The 25,000-nt window shown below is 38.1% G+C and overlaps 2 protein-coding genes across 3 annotated transcripts in view; one reads left to right on the forward strand and one right to left on the reverse strand.

The window, feature by feature from the left end:
• The window catches only part of LOC148951301 (putative PDZ domain-containing protein PDZK1P1), a 173,403-nt gene that overhangs the window by 128,535 nt on the left and 19,868 nt on the right, over positions 1-25,000 (forward strand). The gene's annotated exons all lie outside the window — the stretch shown is intronic.
• On the reverse strand, positions 1,357-6,397 carry LOC148951304 (uncharacterized). Its single transcript, XM_089090351.1, is given in 2 exon segments — positions 1,357-3,445; positions 6,231-6,397. Coding segments are annotated over 2 exon segments (2,256 nt in total).

The raw sequence follows: 25,000 nt of genomic DNA on the forward strand, positions 1-25,000 counted from the left end.
CTTTCCATGGGTAGCCAAACTGCCCCGTGAGGCATCAATACCATCTCGCAATGCATCAAAACCATCCCACGAGGCATCAACCTCATCTCCCGGGACATTAAAACCAGCTCCATTTCCATGGGTAGCCAAACCGCCCTGTGAGGCATCAAACCATCTCGCAGTGCATCAAAACCATCCCGCGAGGCATCAACCTCATCTCGCCGGACATTCAAACCAGCTCCCTTTCCTGGGTACCCAAACCGCCCTGCGAGGCATCAATATCATCTCACAGTGCATCAAAATCACCTCGTGAGGCATCCACCTTAACTCGTGGGAGACTAAAACCAGCCACTTTTCTCTAAGTCGGCAACCTGCTCTACGAGGCATCAATATCATCTTGCAGTGTATCATAACTCTCCTACAAGGCATCAAGCTCATCTCGCGGGACATCCAAACCAGCTCCCTTTCCCTGGGTAGCTATACAGGCCTTTGACTTTTTTCCTATCACCTCAAGGTATCCAATTAAAGTTTTTAATGTGGCGCCTTTTCTCTGAAGTTGTCCTATATGTTCATGGTCTAAACCTAATTAATGTCTCTCGGTTTAGATTTTTATATCTGCCTGAGCAGTCTCAATTAATTCGTTAGAAATTTCCTCAAACTCTCCCAAAATCGTGCGGCGAGGCAGTTTTATTACCTTGTCCCCGTCATTAAAGATAACCACCAAATGTAATGGTATTTGTATGGAGGTCAATGCTGTAACAAGTACTCCAAATTTTTACTTAAGTAACAAGTACCAAGTACTATCAATTTTTTTACTTAAGTATCAAGTATCAAGTAATCCACCAAAATTGTACTTAAGTAGTTCAAGTAATAAGTAGTCTGAAATAGTACTTAAGTAGAACTTCAAGTACTACTTCAAGTAATCAAATTATATGATGTTAAAATTACTATTGAGCTAAAAAAAAAAGGGAATTCTTCCATGGGAGGCTCTTTCCAGCACAACAATCACACACTTACGCCACTGACACTCAGGTTAACTTAATGGTTTCATTTCTTATATTAAAGAACGAGTACAAAAACAGAATCAAATTGAAAAGGTGTGTTTTTTCCAACTCTACTTTTCCAGCATTATCAACATCATTAAGGTAAAAAAAAAAAGCTGGAAAGAAACGGAAATAAATATCCCGTTCTCAACGGATCTTCCAGCGATTCACTCAGTCAGAAAATCGTCTTACCACATACGTTATATATAGTCAGTCGCTCAGTGCCATTCTTCAAAGACAGTTTCGCAAAAGGAGCTGATTCTGACATCTGCTTTTCAAAAGGTGACATTAAAATAGGTTGAAAAGGAAACCATCAAAACAGTAAAACGAACTCTCAAACTACGTCCATATTTTGCTGAAAAACCTTGAATTTCTCATTGGCTTTCAACAAAACGAGGCTCTCAAACCTTCCGTCCGCCAAGGAATTACGCCTTGGACTCATTATAATGCCACCTTTCGAAAAGAGACGCTCAACTGGGGCCGATGTAGGAAGCATACAATTATACTTCCGAAACACTGAATTGACTGCCGGGTACTCTTGTAAGATCGAGAGAGTCTTTCGGGAATCACTGAGATATCTCAGAATCTCGATCTTGACCGTATTTGCCACAGTTGGTTGCTGAGTGCTTGTTCCTGATTCGTCGTCCGAAAAGTCAAAAAAAGCCTCAGGAGATCTCTCAAGAACTATGCCACTGCTTTTTTCACTAGTGGCACCCATTTTCTGCTTCATTGTTATGGCCTCCTCTGTCATCAAACCCAGCACCAGTTCCTTGTGTTCTTCTTTCCCAAACTTGTCCTTGAAAAACGGCAATGACCACGTAGCAAGATGGTAGTCCGAATGAACCGCTGGAGATCCACTGAGAAACGGAAATCTTTTTCCAAGTCCTTCGAGCAGCGTCTGGGTTAAGACCCTTGTGAGTTTGACACTTTGGTGCAACTTCACCAACTTCCTTTCCAAGCACTTGATAGTTGGGAGAACAGTCCCGAAATAGGCTTTCTCCTCACCCTGAAGCATATCTAGGGCGATTGCTATGGGCTCAAGGACTGAGACGTACTCAGCAAGAAATTCAAGCTCACTTGTTTTGAATCTTGGTTTTTTCAAGACATCACACACTGCTGAGAGCTTTCCAGCCATGTGACACTCAAGAATTCTTTTCAGTGCATCGTATTCAGAATTCCATCTCGTTGCGTTGGGTCTTATCAGCTTTTTTTCGAAGACCTCTTTCAATAGGTCATTGTTTTTTGAGCTGTGGCTTAGGGAATTCCATAAGCCCTGACACTTGCTCTTGACACTCTGCAGATTTCTTTTGTAACTCACGTCCGTATTTGAAGCATACTTGGCATCTGTGGTGGCCAAAAGGTTCAGGGTATGACTAGAGCAGCGAAAGTGTGGAGGTAAGTACATACCTATATTACCTAATGAGTCCGATCTGCCATCATTCCCTTCGGGCTCAGAAATATCGCTATCGTCATCATTTGTGTTAACAATACGGTCGGGAAGATCAGAATAACTATCAGAGGTCCCTCTAACCCCTGCTTCTAGTTCATCTTGGTCTTGTGCACCACTTCTGGGATTGACACTAGAACCCAATTCTGGTTCCCCGACATCAGTCACATTCACCCTGTCAAAGATCTTACCAACGTCAACAACATCTAATTCTTCGGATTCGGAATCCATGCTTTCTTCATCAGGTGTGTCACTCTCACTGGTTGCAAACTCAGAGCTGGATTCTTGCTCCTTTGATTTTCCTAACTCCTTAAAAGCTTTGACGAAGTTTGAAGCATTGTCTGTTACAATTGCCCGAATTTTGCTCAGATTCTTGTCAAGACCATATTCACGAAATATTGCAAACAGCAAGTCTGAAATTCTGTCGAAGGTATGCGCTCCAGCAAACCTTCTAACTGCAAGCACCATAGGCACAAATTTGTTTTGACTATCTAACACATGAGCTGTTACTCCAATAAAGCTCTTATTATTAGAAGACCAGATATCACACGTCATAGTGACATAGTCTACTTTTTCAAAGAGCTGAATCATTTCTTTCTTTACAATTAACAGAGACTCATCAATTTTACCGGCCAGAGTTTTCCTTGACATTATCGGTCCGATACTTGGGTTTATCCCCAGAATCATTTGCTTAAATGCATGACTTTCCACTGTAGAGAGTGGGCGCATGTCAGACACTATGTAATTCATAATCAACTCATCAGCCCTTTTTTTCGTACATTTCTTTTTTTCAAAGAAAGAAAAAGGTGTATCCTCTTGCTTAGGCTCGGGGATGCTTTCATCGGTTGCTTCATCAGCAGAATCAATGGTCTGCTCATTTCCATCTCGCCTCCTTTTTTTCCCAGTGTTCACTTTGGAGAATTCAACATAGGTTGAAGGATGAGCCGTCTGAAATCAGACATAATGTTTAGTTTTGCTATATGAATCAAATCCAAAGGCTCATTGCTTTTCCACAGGATCCACTGAACATTGAAACTGCAGTATAACAAGTATAACAAATATGAATGAACCATCACTTTCTGAAGGTTTGATGGTTTGGTTTTGTCAGTCAGGAACTCAACTACTTTGAGACCATCACCTGATAGAGGGAAGTTCACCTAATGTGAGGATATGTCCCTTGTCACCTGCTTGTCAGTGAATGCCCAAAATGAAATGATTCCCAGGTCCCAGGTACAGCCATATACCTCTCAGGAGGAGATCTTCACATTCTCCTCCTGAGTGGAAGGTTCCTTTACTTGGGAATAATCTCATTTCAGACATTTACTAACTAGAGACATATCCTCTCATTAGGTGAACTTGCTTGTATCCGGCAATAGTCTCAAAATACGAGTTCCTGACTGGGTTTGGTGGATCCTTCACAATAACAACAAACCTTCACATTACTGCAGATTCAACGATTACAATGATCACCATAGAAAACCTTTTTGCAGCTTAAACTTGGACCATCCTCTGCAAAAAAGCAATGAACCCTCATGTTTCTGCAGCATCGTTGAAACATCAACATCAACCGAAAATTTGTCCAGAAATAAACTGAGTTGTTAGCAATATAGAAACATAGTAATATAACAACTAGCCTATCATCAAACTTGTAAATAGCTTATGGACATATCCAGGCATTAGTTGAGCTGCAGTTAAACTGGAAGCAGGTTAACTGAAAATACAATAAGGTATGTAGCCTGGGATATCTGGCCTATGTAACAAATAGCCTAGGTCTCAGGATTTCCCTATTAATACATTAAATTTAATGGGAAAAATTAACATTCCTGCTATACTAGCTTCTCAATCTCAACAAAATGCCTAGAACCCAGAAAATAAAGGTTAGACTATACAACAATATGTAATTGTGATAAAAAAAAATATAGTTGTTGGTTTAGTATATAAATCACCTAAAAATCACCATTGGTTTAGTATATAAAATATCATAAAATGAAATTTTTATTAGGGAGATGGAGAATTTAATGGAAAATTTGAATAGTGAACCTAAATATAAAGTGCAAATGGGAGATTTCAATACTGACTTCCTTAAAAGTTCAGATTGTCCAGATTTTCTCAATTTAGTAATTTCTTCTTTTCTATATCCACTGATAACTATCCTTACATGAGTTACTGGGAAATCTGCAACACTAATTGACAATATATTTGTGGATGAAAATCTAATTGAATGTTTGAATGCTGGTGTATTAATTATGGATGGATCAGTAGATCACAAGCAGGCAAGCCTATTAAGCTTAGGCTATACAAGCCCAATGGACAGTGTGGCTTGATGCAATGCTTCCAATTACTTGAATTTACTTCAAGTCAGGAAATGGAAAATGGGGCTAGGTCAGGAAAATGAAATTTTCAGTAGACTAAAGATAGGCTTTGTAAGGATAGACTAGTCTAGGCCTAGTAATAGCAAAACATATTTTTAGCTCTAATATTTATTAAAGGGGAGAAATCAGATAAAGAAAAAAAGGAAATATACCATTAGATTTTCTATGTCCTTGTCTAGTCCCCCACAAAGCCAGATACACCTTTAGGCTTAACAAAACAGTTTGATTTTTCTTTAAACTAGCTTTATTTGGTAATACACATCAGCTGCTGATGAAGAACTGGGTATATTATCCAAGCACCCCTGGTGTTTGGATAATCACTAACTTTGGACAAGCAACCGAGCATAATTTGATTCAAATAGAGCCTATATTTCCAAGCAAGCTCTTAGTCTTGCATATGTATAGATTTAGATTACCTTGTTGGGATTAGCTCAATTTGATCTCAGAAACTTTTTTATACTGAAAATTAAGCTTAAAGAAAAGTTAGCAAACCCTAGTAGCCTATTTTTTCTTTACAGCACATGTCTGGGATTGAATCTATTTATGTTTGAGTGGTTTTGTATCCTACAAGGCCTATAGGATCATGTGTTTAAGATTGGGCAGTATTTTCTAGAATTAGCCTAGGCTATGCTTAAACTAAATTGTGTATTTGTCATTAGACTCTACTATTAACTATCAATGCATTCAAAACATTCAGCAATCCATATGGCTAAAATATTCAGCCTAATCAAATAGCCTAGGCTAGCCTACTTGTTCAAGAAAATTTGATACTTCCTTTGAGTTCTGCAAATTAGCAAGTTCTGCAAGTTCTGCAAGTTCTGCAGTTCTGCAAATGGAAAACACACACAAAAACAAAAATTATATATGCATTCTACATTCTATAACCATTATTCCAATCCCAATCAGCCTCATACACAACAATCTCAATACACAACTTAGCCTCAAGATTAACACAGAGAAGCCAAGGCTCATAGCAATCCATTAGTTTTCGTAAATGTAAAGCTGCTGGTTGCTGGTTCCGAGACCCTTTTGAATGACACCTAGCCTACCACAACTAATTTCGGCCCATTCTGGTTCGTTGAACATTCTTCTCCTGAGGTGAAGTTAATCAAGCTAGGTGTGGGGTAAATTGTGCATTAATTTCATAATGCTGGATTAACAGTAAGCTTAGCCTACAGGAGATCCAGGCTACACAACTCTAGCCTAGGTTTGTTCAATCCAATCTGAACGATATCCGAATAGACCAAAACAACAAACAGATTAAAATTGCGTATGATGTGTAGGTTGTGTTGTAAGGAAACTACTGGGCTATCTGTATGGTGATACCTGTCAAAGTTTAAGAGAGAAAAAAAGTACAAACAGACATAAAAAGGACAAGGAGACTTACACGCAAGTTTGTGGAAATTTGAAGGTGCATGCAGGTGTCCTTTGAGAACCCTGTTGGGACAGTTCTTGCACCATGCACTAAGTGCGCCATCTTTTTCGATTTGTCCTTTTACAGCAAAATATTTGCCTTGAAGAATAAACGGTAATTGTTGTTTGCCTGCGTCAGCCATTTTTTTTTTTTACACCTTTTTTCTTATTATTATTAAATGCGCTCGACGTAAACGTAAAAAAAAAGCAATTACTAAACTAAAAACACACCCACCAAAAAAAGAAAATTAAAAAATTGCAAAAAAAAAAAAAAAAAAAAAAAAATTTAACGGTTCCTCGTAATGTATTTTAAAAATTAATTTACTTTTTTTTGAAACTTTAAGTAATAATTAGCTGCAATTTTTTAATTAATTAAAATTAATAAGTACTCTGTGGAATTTGTACTTAAGTACAAGTACAAGTACTTGAAAATTTTACTTAAGTAGTACTTGAAGTAAAAGTACTTCAAGTAAGTTACAGCACTGATGGAGGTCAATTGTGGAATTCAGAGCATGCAAAATGTCCCATCCGATAATTACCCTGTAATCCACATTAGGAAAAATAAAAAAAAACTCCCAATCTAAACGCTTTTTTCGGTTCTTGTCAGAAACGCAAAGATCATTTCCCCCAGTTTTGGTCGGTCTACTCGTTTCCCGGAGTAACACTTCTACGAGTACTCAGTCTTTCGCATTGGGCTCGAATATGTCCATATTCCTTACAAAAATAACACTGTACATTTTTATAAGCAGTATCCCTATTTTCATACTGCCTACCCTCGTAACTTACCCGACCACAAACACTTCCACGCCCACGACCTTGAAAACCTTCATCATTGAGTCCAAGTTTCACCCTCGTCATAGCAGAAAGATATTCATCGGAAGAAGAAGACGTCTCTCCTTCCCCCACTATCTGTTCTATCTGTTCATATTGTTTTGCAACCTTGTACGCATCATCTAAACAAAAAATTTCTGCACTATACTCTAACAAGTACCGTTTGTGGGACGGTCTGATCCTCGCCTTAAATAAATTAAGAGCAAATCTTCCAAGGACGACACCGTCATCAGTGGCTTCTAAGGACACTCTATATGACCTTTCTAATTTTTGTATTCTTCTATAGAACAGATATACCGTTTCATTCTTAAATTGAACCACGCCTACAAACTCTGCAACCATTTTGCCTACTGTTTTGCCTGGGGCATATGCTACGAGTAATCCACGTTTTAAACTTGGCAAATTTATACTCGAGGGATCCAGATCCTCAAACAATGGGCGAAACAAACCATTGCCCAAAAGTGATGTGGTGTGTAAAGCTCTTGAATCAGACCAATTTAACAAGACTGAAATTTTTGTAACTGCGAAACAAACTCAATTATTTTTCTACTTTCTGGCTTTGTGACTGGCGTTATTTCTGAAAGAGGGTCTATTAGCGATCCTATTCCTGGGGACTGTTGAGGCTGTTCTATTGGAGGATTAATTGGGGTGGTGCTCGGTGGAGTTGGAGGGTTTGTTGCGACCCATGTCTTGATCTTTTGAAAGTGGTCATAAAGTTCATCTTGATCGAAATCAGGATCATTTGAGTCAAATAAAAGAGGTGGAAATTTGCCATTTATCCTCCACTGTTTTACAAAATCAAAAGCAACCTTTTTGTTATATGCAGTTTCCGCAGGATCAAGTATAGGAATAAAAACTGACATATTGAGATCAAAATTTGAAAAAGCAATGACTCTAAAAATTTAAATATGTGGTTTTAAACACTGTTCTTTAATTACGGACGCTAGATTTTGGGCAATAGACTTCACTTCTAACAACAAAGGTCTGATAAAATTTACTGGGTGTATAACCGTGTAAATCACTTACGAAAGGTCGTCTGTCCCAAATTCACTTGTAGTTGGTCTCAATTTTAATCACTAGCGTCAAATGGAGTCACAATTGAGAATTAATTTTCGATCATCGAATTCAAAATGTTAAATTTTGGTTGGAAACTGTCAAATGTAGATCACACGTCGACTGTATAAAATCAGGTAAAAGAAAACACCAAACGTAGAATGGCTAAGCGAAGGTAGAAATCAACCAGAGACTCTCAGTTGTAGAAATTTTAATTAGTAGGTAAAAGCTATCGCGAGGAAATCCATGTTATATTAGGCACTGTGTAACAGCCTATTTCAAAATGTTCATTTAAAAGAAAGTGTTTTTCAAGAAGGCGCTTTGAATAGTCGAAAGTTCAATAGCTCGTAACGTTTCGATGTCTTATTAATCAGTCTTTTGCAGTATTTGCAGCTCAATATCACAAGCAATTTTGGTAGCGGGCGAAATAGCTCGTCAATATGTTGCCAGTATTTAGCGTAAGATGTCGTCGTAAGTACTTATATCAGTCACTCAAATGTTACTTGGAGGTTTTCCACTAGTGATATATGCTCCACTAGTTTCAACCGCTTGCCACCACTCTCTAAACTGCTGTCTACTTCTTTATCTATATGCCTTTTATATATTGGCAGATGTAACGGTTTACGTAAATTCGGAGATAGTCAATAAACGTCGGTATATGGTCTTTATTGAATAACGTGAGAATACACACACAGAGAAAATAAGGTTGAACAAGAACAACTAACTAAGACGAAGGCGAAATGTGGACTGCCATTCCAAGTATACACTTGGCCCCGACTCTCTAATATCGCAAGTCCCAGTGATTGGCTGTTCACTGGCCTGAGAATAAAAAGTTCACACGATAAGCTTTGGCCCTCCCGGAAGACCCCATAGAGAAGTCATTGTTGACATATACATTGCTAACTCTGTTAGTAACGAGACACCAGGAAAAGGCTTCTTGAATTTATGTTCCAAATACTTTACACAAATCTGATGAAAATATAGTGCTTCAGTAACAAAATTATGGAAAATGCAAACGAGAATTATGAAAATCAGGCGGTCCAGAACGCATTATGTTAAATACCTAACATAACCAACTCTCAAGGCCGTACCCAGAGGGGGGAGGGTTAGGGGGGTTTTTACCCCTCCCGAAATGTTTTTTTGACTCGTAAAAACGTAACAAAAATGGATATAAACAAATTTTGTATGCCTTTTTATATTTTTTTTGTCTAACCCCCTCCCCCCCGAAAGAAAATCTTTGAGATAAACCCCCTCCGAAAAGAAATCCTGGGTACGGCCTTGCCAACTCTATATAATAAATATTTAATTGAAATATACCTGCATAATAGTTTATCTCACTCAGGCTAAGCTGATTATCTCCGAGTGCATACAGAAAGCGGTTTTAAACAGATCAAGATCAACAGTGTGATCAGTATAATATATAAGTACCAAAATAAATATGTAAAGGAATTGAATTATTATGATTGAATTTATGTGGGATTTTATTCGTAAAGAGAATCTTTTTCTATTACGTCTTGGTGAAGCTTATGGACCTCTGTTGTTAGATTGGGTGCTAAAGCTCAAATTTGTGTTGTACTTCAAGAGTTCTTTTATATATATACATATATATATATATATATATATATATATATATATATATATATATATATATATATATATATATATATATATATATATATATATATATATATATATATATATATATATATATATATATATATATTTTTTTTTTTTTTTTTTTTTTTTTTTATATATATATATATATATATATATATATATATATATATATATATATATATATATATATATATATATATATATATATATAATTCAGTATAATTTTTGCTTGATGTACTTTCACCATACGGAATCGTTGTACTCACCTAGGGTTTTAAACGTATTTTAGAAGTCGAAATGCTATCTGTTTGATTCAAATAATATTGTATATTATAGCAATTACGTGCTAAGGATAAACTAATAGCTTTGTAAAATTATAAGGCCTCAGAGGATGATAACCTGGTATTTATGTTCCAAATAAATAGTTTTTTTATTTGGTTTAATCAGTTTTTTTTTTTTTATTTGGTGGTTATAAAGCGAGGGATAAGATCCTGAAGATTATGAAAATTATTTTTGATAAAGGAGAAGTACACAGCCATTTTAGGAAAGTTTTAATTAAACCCCTTTATAAGAAAGGTGACCAGAGTGACTGGTAATTATAGTGGCTTTAGCTTGATATCTGTACGAAGCAAATTACGTGACACTATGATACTTATTTTAGATTAAGATATGCTGTAGATAACATTCTAAGAGAAGAACAGTGTCGTTTTAGAAGGGAGAGAGAATGCGTTGACCCAATTTTCACACTAAATAGATATACATTATTCGATAAATAGACAAAAACTAACATACAATAAAAACGGTTCTATCCCATTATCAGGGCCTCTCGGCTTAATCACTATACACTAGCAATGATAAAACCCGTTTTGTGCTGTCTTAACTGTTGTAGAGCAGGCAATGATAGCAAGGTTTTCATTGCTTATACAATAATAAACTGTGTTTTTTTTTTGGTTTTTCGGGGGAGGGAGGTACCGAGGTTATATATTGTAAATTTAAAATGCTTTACCCCCCCCCCCCCCCCTAATGTGCAAATATATAGCCCAAATTTATTTCTAAATATTATATATTCATTCTATTTTATTTCATTAGCATTACCCAAACTTGACTTTTTTGAGAGGTCCGGATAATGGGATAGTACCATAAATACAAATAAATCCTCATATAAACCACCCCCCCCCCCGAAAGTCTCTATGGTCGGGAATGCTGAGAGAAAGAATTGTGGTAATTAGATTAATATTGTAAAAATTATATTAGTACTATAGCAGCTATAATTGCAAGTGTCTGAATCATCTGGCTCCATTAATCCTCGGTTTTGTACATTATGAACGGGCATTTGTTTCAGTTGATAGAATAGATTTAGTGAATCCCCATCCTTGCATGGTTTACTAAATAAGTATATTAAAGAGATGGTTGCTATGAACTAGGATAATATTACTACGGCTACGATTAAGGTAGGTATTAAAGTTAGTATTAGTCTTATAGAATAGAATTTATTGACACAAAAGCCCAAAGGGCCGTGATCACAAAAACAAAGACACATTCATACAAACTTAAATTGGCACAAAAGTATAATCTAGGCTAGTGAACTATCGCCCTCATCCCTAAACTTCAAAAAACCTTTCTCTATGTTCTATACCCATCGTCAGGAACCTCCCCAGTCTCTTTATACCTATATTATTAACTGAATCCACGTCTTATACAACTGCATCCGCCAACTTTACTAATGATGTTACCCAGGTAAGTAAAGCTATCCACTTGATGGATTTTCTTGCTGCCTAATACCACCCCTTTGTCATAATTTATTCCTGGTCTAAGCGACTTAGTCTGCTAAACATTAATTTTCAAACATATTATCACATCCTGAATTCTCGAAACCTCCAAAGCCTCATTCAGTTTGCTAACACTTTTATGTAGCACAGTTAATTGTCTGCGTAATCTAAGACTTGGAGAGTTTCATCTTTTTATTTGATACCATACCCCCCCCCCCCTATAGTCTTTCCAGAATTCATTAAGACAAAGTACATAAAAATAATTCACATAAACAGGGATATGACATAAGCCTGTTTAACTCCAGATTTCACACCAAACCCACTAATAACTTCAATTCTTACCATAACCGTAGCAATATTATTCCAATTCGTAGCAATCATCTTCTTAATACACTTATCTGGTAGTTGGTAGACCGTGCAATGATTAGATGTTCACTAAATATATTCTATCAACTGAAACAAATGCGCGTTCACAATATACAAAACTGGGGATTAATGGGGTCTGAGGGTTCAGACACTTGCAGTTATAGCTATTAGTAAACTTAATGTTAAAAATGTTGGCAAACATAATGTCTTTTTGAAGGTTTTGAGAATTCAGGATGTGATAATATGTTTAAAAATTAATGTTTAGCAGACTAAGTCGCTTAGACCAGGAATAAATTATGACAAAGGGGTGGTATTAGGCAGCAAGAAAATCCATCAAGTGGATAGCTTTACTTACCTGGGTAGCATCATTAGTAAAGTTGGTGGATACAGTTGTATAAGACGTGGATTCAGTTAATAATATAAGATATACAAAACGATAAAATTCTTCCCACAGAGATTAAACTATTAGAAGTCATATCGTTGAGAGTAGTCAAGAACGTCGTTGGAAGGTAGATGTTTCGAAATAAAGACAGATAAGATGCTTTCTGGAGGAATTATCTAGGGATAGTGTTAGGTTCTCGTTTGACTGAGCTTATATCAAGCTATAAACTCTACGAACATACAATTGTATCTCCTTTTTAGATACTAATTTTAAAATTTTAAGATACCAATGTCACGTTTTACGGATGCCATATTGCCAAAAATCACGGTTCTTGGCCATCCACCTGGGGCCAAGCGAAAAGTAGATCGTCTGGGAATTCGATGGGAAGAATTCAAAAGAAAGAATTTAAAAGAAACTAGAACTCCAAGGGAAGCGGTAAAGAGTGATGGTTTGAACAGATTGTGGAGAAGGAGGAGGAGCGTACTGTATTGCCCTCGGACTGTTTTTTGCGGCAATAGTTCGTTAGTAGTAGTTTTCATTGTAGTATAGTAATTGCATGGAAAAGAGTCGCAATTAAATTGAACAAGAAAGTTATTTTACCTCTAGAACCCATAAAATTTGTGTCAGTTTAAAACACTATCTTCCGTTCGTAATTTCTAGTTTGTGCTTTTTTACATTGGCTTATGGTTTTTAAATTGTCTACTGTCAGGATAGTTGTCGGTACTTCTTCGTTATACCCACTCTTTTTATACCGTATCTGAAACTCAAGAGGTGAATGGAGCTCGTCCGGAATGATGCAGACCATGTCTGCTGACCACGTACCTCTGGATACGGGGTTTCCCCTAACTAAACGCTCCGATCAGGGTGGCCTCAACCTCATGAATTGGGTGGAGCCCACTCCAGGATTCTCAGTATACAGGTAAATCCTGGCTCTAATCAGAATCTAGGCCTAGGGTTGGTTGGGCTTGCAACCCTCCACCCGAAACCCATTGCAACGAATAGCTTAGCAACTGCCTCGGATGACCAACCTTCTTTTATCCCATCACGACCCTTGCTTGCCCCTGGACTGAGAAATGACCAGCGTTTGAATCTTATTGACCAAGGTGGCCTCCGAATTGCCACCTGGAATGTATTGACATTAAATTTTCCCGGAGCTAAGACGCTTCTGGTGATGGAACTGAAGCGATTCCGCATCTCTATTGCTGGAATAACAGAAACCCACCTAGTCGGGAATGGAAATGATCCCATAGGTGAGGGATACTACCTTCTCTGGTCTGGCCAGACAACCACCAGAAGAAATGGAGTCGGACTAGTTCTTGATGACAAATCCAAGAAGTGTCTATTGTCTTTCACTCCCGTCTCGGATAGAATCGCTAATGCTCGACTCAATCACAAGCAAGGAAAAATTATGGTCCTTGTTTTTTATACCTCGACAAAGAAAGCTGAAACCGAAATAGAGGATATTTTCAACTCTGCCTTGACGAATAAATCGTCTAAGAAATCTCGGCACGGTATTGTCATTCTCCTGGATGACCTTAATGCAACTGTGAGCGACAGCCATCACTTATGGCGACAAGTCATTGGACCAGTTACTCCGGATTCCTTAAATGACAATGGTCTAAGGCTTCTACAGCTCTGCAACATGCAAAACCTTGTGATTACTAATACCACGTTTGCAAGGAAGGACATTCACAAATATACATGGTACAGCAATGACGGCCATACCAAAAAAATGATCGACTACATCATCGTGTCACAAAGATAGAGGTCTTCGATCAGTAACTGCAGGACGTATAGGTCAGCTGAGATTGGCAACACTGACCATGGCCTCGTTGACGCTAACTTGCGACTAGGGCTCAAAGCCCATCGCTCAGAACCAAGACCAGCCAAGATCGATGTCTCTCGCCTCTGCGATAAGAAGATAAGGTCGAAATGAGCTATTGATGTCTCGAACCGCTTCGACGCACTCCTGCCATTTGAAAGTTGTGAAAACGCATTGCTCTCGTTCAAAAAGAATGTCTTGAATCAGCGACAGCAAATGTTGGTCAGTAAAAGCGTGCTAATAAAGCGTGGATTCAGTCGGATACGCTTGACTTCATACAATATAGACGCAAGGCGAGATTAGTGTGAGACATGACCACCTATAGAAGCCTTAATGGTGTCTACAAAAAACCGATACAGCGAGACATGAAACTGTATGTGGAAAGGAAGGCACATGAGCTAGACGGCGCAGCAAAGAAAGGTGACGCTGGCAGTCTCTACAAGCATCTCCGTGATCTAACAGGAGAAATAGCCCCCTCGGTTGCATGTGTTGTCTCTGGGGATGGCCAGCCACTCAGTGACGAAGCTGCCCAGCTCAGTCAATGGAAAGACCACTTCTCGGGCCTCCTCAACGCCGAAGCTATAGTGTAGACTGACCAGGAACTCATCAGCCTAGCCGCTAACACCCACGAACTGCTAACAAGTGACACAGAAACTCCTTTCTCGTCATCAGAAATCTACACAGCAGTAAAACGTTTGAAGAACCACAAAGCGGCAGGCATATGTGGAATATCTGCTGAGCTCCTGAAGTATGCTGGACCGGCGATGCCACTTTGGCTCCACACGGAGCACGACATTCGGCATCAAAACCGGTGCACGACAAGGGTGTGCCGCCGCCCCGGAACTGTTCAATTGCGTGATAGACCATGTCATAACACGAACAACAAATCGCCTGCCCTTTGGTCTGCAGTATGGAAATCGCGTTCTGACGGACGCTGACTTTGCAGATGATATTGGTCTCGTTGCTGACTCGATTGACCAGTTGACTGACACTCTGGAAGTCCTACAGGAAGAGGCAGCAAAAGCGGGGCTGAAAATAAACTGGCTTAAGACGAAGATAATGGCAATTGAGCCCCCAAGCCCAGTCTCGCCCCCTGAGACCAGAAGTGTTTGCGGAGCTCCTGTTGAAGTTATAAAGAACTTCACTTATCTTGGCTCCGTGCTGTCTAATGAAGGCTCTATAGAGGAAGAGGTGTGCAGCCGAGTTTCTAAAGCCTCGTCTATCGTCGGAAGGCTCAACAATCTCTGGAGAATGCCGCATATATCTAGGCGCAAGAAGATGCGAATTTACAATGCATCCGTAGGTTCTGTCCTCCTCCCTGCAGTAGAAACCTGGTTTCTCAAATCGTCACTCCTTGAAATGATAGACGTCTTCCAGATGGAAACGCTCTACCAGATCGACGGACTCTGGCGGAATAGTTTTGTAAGTAACATAAAGCAGTTCATCCTAAACTCCAATGGAATGTTCTTTGACAAAATGGTCTGCAATCCTTTTAGGTCGTTTAGGTACCACTTGAGCATGACGACAACCCAAGCCTGAAAAATCTACAATTTTGGCGATAAAGATTATGGCTGGTCTCGCTTGAGGGGCAGGCCTCAGACAAGGTAGAATGATAACCTCAACAAATTCATTGAGATGGCTAACATTGCTGTCACTGAGACCCCATCAATAGCAGTAGATCAGTCAGCCTGGAGGAGAAGAGTTGCGACGCTCTCTACGCCACCCCCAACGTGGCAGGAGCCTTAAGTCAAAGTAAGTCAAGTGAAACTCAAGACGCTTGGAGCAAACCCGTTTTACGGGATGATTCAACACACTGCTGTAGATGTATAGCGTGGTTTTAACTGCGTATACGATATTTAAAGTGTTGTTTTTTGTTTTGTTTTTGTTTTTTTCTGGGGGAGGGGAGGTACCTAGGTTAGGTTAAGTATTTAATATATGCTATGCTTTGCCCCCCCCCCCTAATGTGCAAATATATAGCCCAAATTTGTTTCTAAACTACTATATATTCATCCGATTTTATTTTATTTCATTAGCATTAACCAAACTAGCAGTATATAAAAGAGTGGGTATAACGCAGAAGTACTGATTTGTCTATAAAAAGGTGAAAATAGAATATATACAACTAAAAGATATGAAAATAGCCAAGACAAAAATGAATTAATTTGTCTTCGTCTAACGGTCACTCACACAGCACCATCTGGCCTACACAGGGGCGTCAATTTTTTTTTTTGGGGGGGGGGAATGTATTTTTTATACATGGGGGTAATGGTTGCTGCTTTTTCAGTTTTTCAATGATAATGCAAAAAAGCCTGTTCTCATTGAAAATACCAAAAAAATAGTGTTCAAAATCCTGGGGGAGGTGGGTGAAAAATCCATCCCCCCACCTAATTGACGGCAATGAGTTCAAATCTTTAGGCGGTAGTTGTTATTTGACGTGTGGCGCACTTCCATTACGCGTAATTAAGAACTTTTTAGCGTAAGATCTAAGGAAAGTGTTACTAAGGATAGTTTCTCTTGCTAAGAAGATAGCAATGAAATGCTTATTTTGCTCTTTATTCACCTTGAGTATTTTTATTCACATACTTCAACCATGTGTTACTAAGAGCTTAAAAAATTCTTTTTTTTTAAATAAGAACTAAGCAAACTGTTACTAAGGAAATTTCCTTCTACTAAGAAAATAATAATAAAATGTTTTTATCACTATTAATTCACTTAGAGTATTTTAGTATTCAAGTTTTTCATTATGTTTTTTTTATGCGTCTGCATACAGTAACAGTAATTGAATTAAAAATCTATTGAACAAGAAACGCAAATTAATTACACAATTTAGATCTGAAGGATGTGGCAGTTTCCTGTTTGCAAAAAGAAGAATCACGGACAAAAGCTCGAGTTTAGGCGAGAAACGGATATAAATACTTATTTACGCAATGAGTTGAATTGCAGATGTTTAAGGTTTTCACCAATTTTTCGTGAAAGATTTATAAATATAATTTTCTTCAGCAGAAATTTCCTTTTTTATATCACATGTAAAAGTATTTTTATCCTTTTTTGCTTCTCCTTGGAAGTCAGTGTCAATTTCAATTAGGACTCTTTAGAGAGGTCTATTTGTTTAGATGAGTAGTTTTGCGACTCCATCCTTAGTCTCAGCCCATCCTCAGATCTAATGTATATGCATTCTCATATTGTAATACACAATGGAGAAGATAACGTAACAAGAAATTTGAAAGTTATGTAAGCTAAATGACAAGAACGATTATAAGACAACTTTTGTAACCCGACTATGTGATTGCAATTCCATTTAACACTATCACAGTTCGTGGTTACGAACTGTAAGTAAGGAGTTGCCCGGCTCAATAGTAATCGAAACTCTAAAAACGGAATTTTGAAACCAATAGATACATCAAACGAATCAGATTTTTATGCTGATTTCAAATATATAAGTTTCATCAAAGTTACGCGCCTGAGAAAATTTGCCTGATATTAAAAAAGGGGGAAACACCCCCCAAAAGTTAAAGAACCTTAATGAAAATCACACCATCAGATTCAGTGTATAAGAGAACTCCACCGTAGAGGTTTCAAGCTCCTCTATTAAAAAATGCTGACGTATCCATTTTTTGCCATAAGAAAGATGCGGGGTTATTTGTTTGTTTTATTTGCCAGGGATAATTGTATCGACCCGGTGGGCCTAGAATATCACGTGAGAGCTCAATTAAGCGGAAATCAAAATTTTTAGTGACGCTTTTAAGTGAACAAAAAAATGGGGGGCAACTAGGCCCCCTCCCAGGCTCATTTTTTCCCAGTCACCCGATCAAAATTTTGAGATAACCATTTTGTTCAGACGTGACTTGGAGTGAATCTCTGAACCTGTATATTGTAATATCACGACTTTTAGTGACTTCTCTGTACCACACTTTTTATTTACCTTTTAGACAATTATTCATGCATGGAGGTAGGGTTTTTAAACTACATCCGATTAAAGATGCATAGGTTAGGGCCCCCTTTTATTTTCGTTTATTTTACTGAGACTGAGAGATAAAAAAAAAAAAAAAAAAAAAAAATTCAACCCTTTTGCACTCGACTCCTAGTTCTTAGAATGACCACTAAAACGCCAAGAATCAGTTTTAACCCTCCTGCAAATCATTTGAAAGGAATTTACATTATTCTCTCCTTCTACCAATAAAAGAGGACTTCGATGATTAGTTTATAATGTTCACTGTTCACTCTCCGATAACATCAAATACAGCCCCAGAGAGGAAACACGGGCTTACTCCCTCCCTAGAGTAGTTTCTTGAAGTTCCTATGAACTCGACTATTCTAAATCCATGATTAAGAAACCCGTTCTTCTTCCTTTAAAGTTTTTTTTTGTTTTTTTTTTGTTTTTGCAGATTCTATAGTATTAAACCCAGTTGCTATTTGGCTTGTTTTGACTGTTCCATGATACGCATGGTTTCCTTGGTTTTCTCAATGTGTTTACTTTTTGATAGTAAACGTAATACCATTTTTGACAGTAGTGACAAGTTGCAACATGGAAGTGTAAAAATGACTTAGGAAATGTTGTTATCTGAGTTTCTTCATTATCAAAAAGGATTTGCTTAAGAAGGGGCGAAAGTCATTTTTTACGAACTTTATATTTATATAAATATTTCAGCTTTCAAGCCTGAACAAACAGTTTATGGTAACGAACTGTAAGTAAGGAGCGACGCGACCTAATAGTAACCGAAACCCTAAACAATGGAACTTTGATATCAATAGATACATCAAAAGAATGGGTTTATTGTGCTGATTCCAAATATAGAAGTTTCGTTAAGTTTAATTTTACCCATCAAAGGATGCGATCCTGATAAAATTTGCCTGATTTATGAAAAAGGGGGGAAACACCCCTTAAAAGTCAAGGGCCTTAATAAAAATCACACCATCAGATTCAGCGTATCAGAGAACCTTGCTATAGAGGTTTCAAGCTTATATTTATAAAAATGTTGACTTTTAAAAGTTCTAGTGCCCTTTCTAAATGACCAAAAAGATTAGAGGGCAATTAGTTACCCTCCCCTCCCCCCAAGTCGTCTGATCAAATTGTTAGATAGACATTTTGTTCAGCATAGTCCAAAGGTTCAATAACTATGTCTTTGGTGAGGATATGACCCTCCATGGTCCCTGGGGAAAGGGCTGTAAGCGGTATCGGGTGTATCGGTATTGATCGTATCGGTACCTGGCTAGTCGGTATCGGGTGTTTCTTTCAATCATGGGTTTTGTGCCTTCTATATGATTATTTAGAGAACCTGTCTTTGTTAAGGCTGATAATAGTAATTCTTTACCAATCCTGTTTTTCCTACTATGCCAAGGAATTACGATTCACCACCAAAATTTGAGCGATTTTGAGGTGGGATTTTTTTTGGGATTCTTAGGGTGGGGTTTTGCAGGGTGGGGATTTTCCACGGGAAGAGTTTTCCGTGGGAAGGAAAGTTTGTGGGGGACTTTCATTGAGAAATTTTTGTACCAGGAGAGGGGATTTTCTATCCTTGTTTGAAAAACTGTCACAAATTAAATAAAAAAAGCAACTAAAAGTAAAGATAAACATTAAAACTGAAAAAAGAACAGAAATTATTTCGCCTATAAGGGGGACTGCCCCCCCCCGCACAAAATTAAATAAAATATCATGGCTGTGTCGGTACCATGTCGTGTATCATGGATTTCCCGTTATTGTTTGAAAAAGGATCAGAAATTAAATAAGAAAACAAGTTTTTTTCCTCTGAAAGTAAGGAGCGACTTTAAAACAAAACAAATAGAAATTATTTCGTATACGAAAGGGGCTGCCCCTTCCTCAATTCCTCGCTCTTTACGCTCTAGTGTTTTATTACTTTGTAAAGCACAGTTGTGACAAAGAGTCAATCTTTAACGTAAAGAGCGAGGAATTACGGAGAGGGCAGCCCCTTCCGAACACGGAATAATTTCTGTTTGTTTTAAATTTTAATGTTGCTGCTTTCTTTCAGTTGAAGAAACTTGTTTTTTTTTATTTAATAAAAAACTTGAACTGCCGTTAAAAATGAGCTATAGGCTAGTCGGCGCGGGTGCGATAATCCTTATGTTTTGGGCTTTACAAATTGTGTTTTTCTGCTATTTGTTACAAATTAACTTAACCACTGAGGAAATAGTTGGTAAATTTCTGTACGGAAGAGTGTACTGGAGAAAATCCAGCCAATAAGAAAAACAACTGAAGCCACTCATTATCCCATCTTTCAGGGTCATTAGTAGAGGAGGGGGTACCAGCGTGACGATCACCACGTGGTTTATGGTTTTCTCAGTGAGAATGAAAAAACAGGAATTTTCTCACTTGAAAAAACATGAATTTTGTAACATTTATGGTTGTTTTCATGGATGGTTATGTGTGTTGTTCGATTTATTTTATGTTTTTATCTGATGTCAACATCAAATTATGGATGTTTTATGGTTTTTGTCAGTGAGAATTTGAAAAACAGGAACTTTCTCACATTTTTGTATGTTTTTTTGGTTTTTGTCAGTGTGAATTTTAAAAAACAGGAACTTTCTCAATGTGAAAACCATAAACCACGTGGTGCTGTCACGAGTCAGAACACCTGTGCTGTCGACCTCAATTCACCTATCGTGAATCAATAATTCCCCTTAGAAACAACAAATTAATTTCCCCTTTCTTGACAGATCAATCAATCAATGACATCATCTGTCAGACTTTAAAAATTTTCGCCTAGAAACATTTCTCCAGGAATAGATCCAAATCATTAATGTCTTTGCCTCGGGAACAGTTCTACTGGTCGAACTCCAAAGGATATTAATAACCAAAGGCCATGGAAACAATTAGGCAAGAAATATCTTAGCGATGAATTGTTTTAGCGCGCGAGAAGGTTTCCTATTAATTTGAAATGCGTTAGCACAGAGATGCCAATAACAAAGGAACACGCTGAATTTACGTTTAGTGATTATTTGGGCGAAACCGTTTTAGACAGGTTATGGAACTATTTCGGCGAAACAGATAGAGACATTTTAAAAGAAGATTTTTGAAGAGATTTTAGAAGAGAATTTAATGGTGAAACTCTGTGGTCGTTATAATACACAAGTTTCATTTGAACAGTGTTGTGAGGTCCTCTAACCCAACCCCAAAGGGTTCCAATCCTCCTACCCCAACCCCGAAGGAAGCCCCCGGTCCTCAAAGCCCCCCAAACTCCCAAATGGCCACCGGCGCCCCCAAAGGCCCACCCAGACCCCCAAAGGCCATCCCCAGGCCCCAAATGTCCCCCAGGCTCCCAACTGTCCCCCCGGACACTCAAAGGCTCCCCAAGCGCCCAAAGGGCCACCGGCGCCCCAAAGGCCCACCCAGACCCCCAAATGCCATCCCCGGGTCCCCCAAAGGCACATCGAGCTCCCAAAGGACCAACGGGGTCCCAAAGGCCCTCCACCGGTCCCCAAATGTCCCTCAGGCACCCAAAGACCCTCCCGTCACCCCACACGCCTACCCAGACCCCCAACTGCCATCCCCGGCCCCCCCAAGCCCATCCACCGGTCCCCAAAGGTCCCCCCGAGCGCCCCAAGGACCCCCGACCCTCAAGGGACCCACAGACCCTCACAGGCTCTCCCCGAGCACCCGTCTTTCGTTGATGTGTTTTGTATGAATCATTTGATTTGGGTTGTGTAGTTTGCTACTTCTGGCTTGTCTGAGCTTAGGTTTACTTGTATTTCCTAGGTGAATGTTGTCTGAAACCAATAGTTTGGGATGAGTAGTTTGCTATTTCAGGCTTTTATGAGCTAGGTTTCTTAGCCTTTCGTCGGTGTGTGTTGAGTGAAACTTATGATTTGGGATATGTAGTTTGCTATTTTTGACTTTTCTGAGCTGGATTTCTTAGCCTTTCATAGGTATGCATTGTCAGAAAATTATGATTTAGGATGTATAGTTTGCTATTTCAGGCTTATCTGAGCTAAGGTTTTCTAGTATTTCGTAGGTGAATGTTGTCTGAAACCAATAGTCTGGGATGAATAGTTTGCTATTTTTGACTTTTCTGAGCTAGGTTTCTTAGTCTTTTGTTGGTGTGTGTTGACTGAAACCGCTGATTTGGGATATGTAGTTTGCTATTTTTGACTTTTCTGAGCTGAATTTCTTAGTCTTTCATAGAAGTGTGTTCTATGAAACCTATGATTTGGGATGGGTGGATTGCTACTTTTGACTTTTCTGAGCTGGATTTCTTAGCCTTTCATAGGTGTTTGTTGTCTGAAACCTATAGTTTGGGATGACTAGTTTGCTATTTTTGACTTTTCTGAGCTAGATTTCTTAGCCTATCATATGTGTGTCCTTTCAGAAAATTATGATTTGGGAGGTGTAGTTTGCTTTTTGGACTTTTCAGAGCTAGGATTCTTAGTCACTCATAGGTGTTTGTTGTCTGAAACTTCGAGTTTGGGATGAGTAGTTGGCTATTTCAGACTTTTCTGAGCTAAGGTTTCTTAGTATTACGTAGGTGAATGCTGTCTGAAACTTATGATTTGGGATATGTAAATTACTATTTCGGGCTTTTCTGAGTTGGATTTCTTAGTCTTTCATAGGTGTGTAGTGTCTGAAACCTATGATTTGGGATGTGTAGATTGCTATTTTCGACTTTTCTTAGCTAGGTTTCTTAGCCTTTCATAGGTATGTGTTGTCAGAACATTATGATTTGGTTTGTGTAGTTTGCTATTTCAGGCTTTTCTGAGCTAAGGTTTTCTAGTATTTCGTAGGTGAATGTTGTCTGAAACCAATAGTTTGGAATGTGTAATTTGCTATTTCCGACTTTTCATAACCGGATTTCTTAGTCTTTCGTAGGTGTGTGGTGTCTGAAACCTATGATTTGGGATGTGTGGGTTGCTATTTCAGGCTTTTCTGAGTTGGATTTCTTAGTCTTTCATAGGTGTGTAGTGTCTGAAACCTATGATTTGGGGTGGATGGATTGCTACTTTTGACTTTTCTGAGCTGGATTTCTTAGCCTTTCATAGGTGTTTGTTGTCTGAAACATATAGTTTGGGATGACTAGTTTGCTATTTTTGACTTTTCTGAGCTAGGTTTCTTAGCTGTTCATAGGTGAGTGTTGTCTGAAACCTATGATTTGGGATATGTAATTTGCTATTTCTGACTTTTCATAACCGGATTTCTTAGTCTTTCGTAGGTGTGTGATGTCTGAAACCTATGATTTGGGGGTGTGTGGGCTGATATTTTTTGACTTTTCTGAGCAGGATTTCATAGCCATTCGTAGGTGTGTGTTGACTGAAACCTATGATTTGGGATGGTTAATTTGCTATTTTTGACTTTTCTAAGCTAGATTTCTTAGCCTTTCATAGGTGTGTCCTTTCAGAAAATTATGATTTGGGAAGCACACAAAAACTTACACATGCACACGAAAACTTACATGCACACAAAAACTTACATGCACACAAAAACTTACACACACACACACACACACACACAAAACAAACACACACAAAAACACTAAAACTCACACACACACGCCAAAAATGAAACACACACAAAAAATTACACACACACACACAAACACATACAAAAACTTACACATGAACACAAAAAAACTCACTCACACACGAAAAAAAACATACACACACACACTCAAAACAAATAAAAACAACAAAAATGACAATGAAAAAAACAAGAAAAAAAATACACACACACAAAAAAAAAAACAATCACACGAACAAATACACACACACACACACACACGAAAAATTAAACACACAAGCAACAAAATACACACACACACACACACACACACAAACAAACACACACACACACACACACACAAAAACATACAAAATCACACGAACACTTACATGCACACAAAAAATTACATTCACACAAAAAATTACACACAAACACAAACACAAAAAAATAACAAACAAACACACACACTAAAACTCACACACACACACGAAAAAACATCCACACACACACAAAATAACACACACACACACACAGACACATACAAAAAAAAATAAAACAGAAAAAAAAAAAAACTCAAACAAACACATGCAAAAACTTACACACACACAAAAACTTACACACACACACACACAAACACAAACACTAACACAAAAACACAAAAACTCACACACACAAACGCACAAAAACTTACACACACACACACACACACACACACAAACTTACACACACACACACCAAAACTTACACACACACGCCAAAACTTACACACACAAAAACTGACAAACACACACACACACACACACACACAAACTGACACACACACGAACAAAAAAAAAAAACAAACAAAAAAACTTACACACACACACAAACACTCACACACACACACAAAATCAAACACACACACAAAAAAATTATATACACACGCAAAATCTTAGAAAAAAAAAAAATAACACACACACACAAAAACTACCACAAACTCACAAAAACTTACACACACATACACAAAAAATTACACACACACACACTAACAAATACACACACACTAAAAAACAAACACACACACACAAAAACTAACACACACACACACACACACACAAAAACTTAAACATCCAAAAAAAAAAATACATGAACAAAAAAAAATATACACACACACACGAAATAATACACACACACGTAAATACTTACAACAAAACATGAATATACAAACACACTCATACACACACACACACACAAAAACATGCACCATTATGCACCCTAATAAAAAAGCCTGCATACCAACAGTGAAAAACACACACTTACACACACACACACACACACAAAAACAAACACACACACGAACAAACAAACACACACACAAACAAATAATAACTCACACAAAAACACAAAAACACTTACACACACACACACACACACGAAAACTTACGCACACACACAAAAACTTACACACACACACGCAAAAAC

This window comes from Artemia sp. Qi Xiang Cuo, chromosome 6 (assembly GCF_049724085.1).
Source record: "Artemia sp. Qi Xiang Cuo chromosome 6, ASM4972408v1, whole genome shotgun sequence".
NCBI lineage: Eukaryota > Metazoa > Arthropoda > Branchiopoda > Anostraca > Artemiidae > Artemia > Artemia sp. Qi Xiang Cuo.